At 31.2% G+C, this 5537-nt stretch overlaps 1 protein-coding gene across 1 annotated transcript in view; it reads left to right on the top strand.

Annotated features, from left to right (window-relative positions):
* The first annotated feature begins 2458 nt into the window (after nt 1-2458).
* Nucleotides 2459-5537, top strand: part of LOC105622275 (deformed epidermal autoregulatory factor 1) — a 37477-nt gene continuing 34398 nt past the window's right edge. The window contains exon 1 of the mRNA XM_012203698.1: nt 2459-2746. Coding sequence (XP_012059088.1) covers nt 2480-2746 — 267 coding nt within the window. The 5' untranslated portion in view covers nt 2459-2479. The remainder of the gene's footprint in view (nt 2747-5537) is intronic.

Below are 5537 nucleotides of genomic sequence, written 5' to 3'. Positions count from 1 at the left end.
GTGTGTGTGTGTGTGTGTGTGTGTGTGTGTGTGTGTGTGTGTCTGTGTACCAATAATACACAGCCAATATATTACTTACTATACATCTTGTATATTTATTTGCATATAACGAATCGTTATCTGGAATATATTAATCGATATCGAACGAATCGTTATGTAGAATCTAATACTTATTAAATTTTGGTTTAACGTAAATTTAATACTAAACCAAAATTGTTTATATATGAATTTTCATTTGGATGATATGCTATGATCTTTCCATCATCTAAAAGATTAGTCATAGAATCATCAAGTAAAGAATCGTGATGAATATTTTAATATTAATTCTAACATCAAGAAATTCTATATTTTAAACTATTACAGCAAATTCACTATAATTAGAGAGAAAATACAATCATAATTAATATAATACAAAATAAATTGTTACAAATAAGGTTGGACACTAAATAGTATACAAATTTTTGAAATGCTCTCCTGTAAAATGATTAAGATTCTAATTTTTCAGAATTTCTATATACATTTTATATCAATTTCTGTATATACATTTCAAAATTTTTTACGAATTGGGACAATTTTCAAAAATGCTGTGAAAGTCTACAGTTTTTTTAAAATTTTTTTATATCATACATGAATTCTGAAATATGTTAGGATTTCTTATTCTATAATTTTAGAAGAAAATTTATAAAATTCAGATTTAATAAATCTTTTCAGATAAAATCTGAAAAAATTTGAGACATATTTTTTTAATCTTACAAAAGTAAAATATAAAAAATTTTTTTAATGAGATGAAAATTTTTTTTCACCAGAAAAGAATCAAATTAATTTTTATTTTTTAAATATTATAAATGCATTGTGATTTGATTGTTCAGTTTTAAAATATCATAATTTATCAAAATTTGTCAAAAAAGTTATAAATATTAATTAAAAAAAAACTTTTTCAAACCATAGTTAAAATCCCGAAAAAATTATTTAAGTCGGTTATTCCTTCTTCCAATAAACTGTATAACAATTTATCTACTAGATAAATAAAAGAGTAAAAAAGTAAAAGCATAAAAGAGTAAGAGCCGATTATTCCACTTTAAATTTTACCTGTGAGATAAATCTGATAATCCGCGCATGTGATTGAGTAATCTTGCTTCTTACTCAACAGGTAAAATTTATCAAAAGGTGGAATAACCAGCCCTAAGAAAGTAAGACAGTAAACTGAAGTTTATTGAAAAGTGGAACAACCTAACTTAAAAAGATATCGATTAAAATACAATTTATTATATAAAAAAAGAATAAAAAATAATGATTTGAATATATCAATTCACTGTGAAAAAAAATATAACGATAGGTACATGACGAGAATTTTCTTTTAAAATTTATCTTAAAAATGTAGGTGTGATACAATACAATATTTTAAAGATTTTTACCATGCACCTCGGTAAAATTAAACTGATTTTATATTTTATTGTAGTTTTATTAACGAATGAGAGAGAGATTTATATTAAAATTCTTCTAAATATAATGTTGTCCCATGACTATAATATTTTCAGAATAAACTCTAAGAAAAAATTCTTTCCGTGTAATTTAAATTACACGTAATTTTGCGATTCTTTCTTAACGTTCGGTAGCTTTGAAACATATATATAAGCATATACAATACAGATCTACAAACCTTCTTTATACTTATATAGAGTACGTTCCGATATTCAATACCAGTGACGAAAATCTATAGCGCACGTAACATATACTATATAGTTTCAGCATTGGCAGTGAATGTCGGAACGCACCCAATAATACGCGTACGAACTAGTAACTTTCTATTAAATTATTTTAATTTCGACGATGCATATAGACGTATACAATATGGTTAATTCATTATGTAGATACATAATATACATATTGAACTAGCTTAGTACACCGTTTTTTTAATGTATCGAAATTAAGATAGAAAGATATTAGTTAGTACGCGTATCAATTAAACTCGATGTAAACTAGAACTATAGATATCCGTTTTTAACTGAAAAACAAAAATTTATTTATTTTTAATTTGCAATGCAACATATACTTAGGTTGCGTTTCAAATTTATTGCCAGTGCTAAAAATCTATAGTTTACGTCACGTACACTATATGTACAGATTTTCAGTACTGTCAGTCAATTATGGCACACTATGCAACCATAATATGCATAAAAATATAACGGAAACATATACAGCGCAAGGAAAGATGATGCCTTTGAAGACTCTTGCTGTTTATAATAGAAGTAGCGTATGTAAGTATGTACATACGTCGTTACGCAGCGTCCCACTAAGCGTGCGCCGATATCATTGCGCAAACGAACGAGGAACGCGAGCGAATCGTGCTCAGCGCTTGGTGACAAATCGGTGAGATATCGGCGCTACGGTGGCGACTGCACTAGGCAACTGTAGTAAAGAGTGCGAGAACTGGCGAAGAGGCGCGGAGACGAGGCGAGACGAGACGAGAACAGCCGAAATGGAGGAGAGTCAAACATCGGAAAGTGTCGCCGTGCTACCGGACATGTCCGAACCGTTGACGAGCGAGACCGAGGAGGCGGCTACGCTGACGAGTGAGCACGAGGCACATCCTGTCGCGGTCACGGCGAGTGTCACTACGGTATCGGGTGTTCCGGGCGTACCCGGGGTCGGCGTACCAGTCTCTCTTCCTGTGGGCTCCATCATCGGCGTAGCAAACTCGACCAATGGCACGACTTTCAACGTCATCACCTCGGATCAACTGCAGGTGTGTCCATACGGCTCGAACGCAAGTACTTCTTGAGAATACTTGCGCGATTCTAAGGCCGGTATTCTTATTTTAAAACTATTTTAAATATCTTAATGCGACGCATCTCTGATTGGTTTATGATATTTTAAAATTGCACTTGAGACTCTTAAATATAAGAATCTCTCTCTCTCTCTCTCTCTCTCTCTCTCTCTCACGCGCGCGCGCGCATTTAAGTCCGATCTACATAGCACGCAGAACGAAAGTCGCAAAACTAGAAACTAACCTAACAAATGTATTTTAATAGGTTGCAGGGCGCAGGAACTTGGGTGTCTCCTTCAACTTATATTAACACATCTTTGTATCCTACAGTCTGCAATCTACTATAATCTGAAATACACATTCACTTACACCCTGCGACCTGTGTTGTGTATATTATCTGGCTTTAAAGTGGGTCCCATTTAACATTCGCAATATTTGCGAGTGTCATTTTACCCTTCTTGTCATCAAATATTAAACAAAGATAAAATATACGTGGGGTTACTAATTGCATTAAGTAGAACGCACTTTATGAATATTGACTTAAGATGCGAGGAATTTAATCAGCGGATGTGACTTTCTTCTTTCCTGCTAAAGCCAGAATTCATAGTCGTTCCTCAAATCTCAAGTCTCATTCCAATCTCAGATTTCAAATCTCGAATCTGTAATCTAAATTTCAATACTAGTAGCTAATCATCAAATTCAATTCTTCATTACTTGTGACTGAGTGAAAAAATCATGGCGAGAAATAAAGTGTGATGAAGTAGTATAATGGGCTGAAAATCAATTTAGAGATTTTTATGAAAGTGCGAGGTAAAAAATGCAAATATTTATAATATGTTTATAATACTTATAAGGTTAAGTAGATATTTTAGAGATACAATACTTATAATACTTATAATACGTTAAGGTTAAGTAGATCTTTTAGAGATACAAATAATGAATTTTATAGAATTAAATTTCAATTTTGATTGAATGCATCATGAATAGGAATCTATTTAATGTTGCATTAAATAAAGATAGATTAAAATTTTTATGTGTTATATAATTTGAAAATTATTATCCTTTTTCGGATATAGCATTTAGACATAGTACACAAATGTGAATCTATCTTGAAAAACTTGCTCGCAGTATTCCATAGTTTAAATTACGTTCACGTTGGCCTGCGATGAACCACTTTATTAGTGCAAGCTGGCAGTTTTGACTTAATTTTTCATCAACGATACGTTTGAAACAGACATGTCAGAAGTATTCAAGTTTTATTCGTGTTTTCAAAGACTTTGATTCCTGCTAATATCTTGTTAAATATAGATTTCAGGTAAGTTGAATTTCTTCTGCGCGCGCGCGTGTGTATGTGTGTGTACAGAAAAAAAAATTCAACTGTCTGAAATTCAACAAGTATAATATCAGCAGGAATCAGAATTCTTGAAGACACGAATAAGACTTATGACATAATTCTGAGTATCATTGATGGAAAGTTAAGTCGAAACTGTCAACTTGCATTAATAAAATGATTAATTACAAGTAACTACATGAACATAATTTAAGATAGAGAATACTGCGAGGAAGACTTGAAAGATAGGCCATTTGCCACATTTGCATCAAAATGTATTAAATGCTATAACTATATCTGAAAAAGTAATAATTTTCAAATTACATAATAACACATAAAAATTTTAATCTTCATTTAATGCAATGTTAAATAGATTTCTATTTACGATGTATTCAATTGAAATTGAAATTGAAATTTTCTATAAAGTTCATTATTACCTTTAAAATATCGCTACTTAACTTTATTATAAATATTATAAATATATTATATTATAAATATATTATAAATATTTTAATTCTTTACCTCACACTTTCTTAAAAATTTCTAAATGGATTTTCGGCCCATTATATTATGTAACATCATCGTAGTTTATCTCATTCTCACTATGATTTTCGCATTTCTCGCTCAGTCACAAACAGTCATGAAGAATCGAATTTGATGATTAGCCACTAGTACTGAAATTTAGGTTGCTGATTTCAGATTTGAAATCTGAGTTTTGAGATTGGAACGAGACTTGAGATAGAGAGATAGAGAGAAATCTGAGAGAAGACGGCCCAAAATCTGTAATCAAAATGTTGCGTACTACTCTCTGACAAAGTGGATGTAAATTACGTAGCAACGTTCTTAGGATACATCGTCCTCTTTTTAAGATTTTAATTGGAGATGATAGATCGATATTTGATATGAACCATATAACCGTGCTACATGTAGTCTTGAAAAGTGAACGATTTACATTAAGAAAAGTGGACGTTGCTATGTAGTTTATATAGGTAGGTTTTTCTTTGCTTGAATTCGAGCCTTAAATATACCCCATACATCCCTTAACTAGCTTTAACGCATGTAAACACAAATAGATGGCCTGAAGCTATAAAGTATAAAAAGATAGATACTGGTAGATGAATGCGACTTACATTAGGTCCAAAAATAGGTTTTGATGGGGTAGACGCTCTGTTCGAGATCTCCTTTAAGTTGGGTATAAATCAAGAATAAAAGAATAAAAGGGTCGTTGGGTGTAAACAATGACTATTATTTACTTTTTATTTAAAGGTAATGATAACGTCATTTTTTACAAAAACTACATAAAACACACATGCGCGCACACACACACACACACACACACACACGAATGTGATATAGTTATAGAATGTCCCATTTTAATTTATCCTGCTGGTTTTCTCAAAATTCTTAAATTTAAAATGAAAATGTTTCAGATAAAAGTTT

This window comes from Atta cephalotes, assembly GCF_000143395.1.
Source record: "Atta cephalotes unplaced genomic scaffold scaffold00002, whole genome shotgun sequence".
NCBI classification, from domain to species: Eukaryota; Metazoa; Arthropoda; class Insecta; order Hymenoptera; family Formicidae; genus Atta; species Atta cephalotes.
The sequence above is the reverse complement of the archived record's forward strand: the minus strand, read 5'-3'. Positions and strand labels throughout refer to the sequence as shown.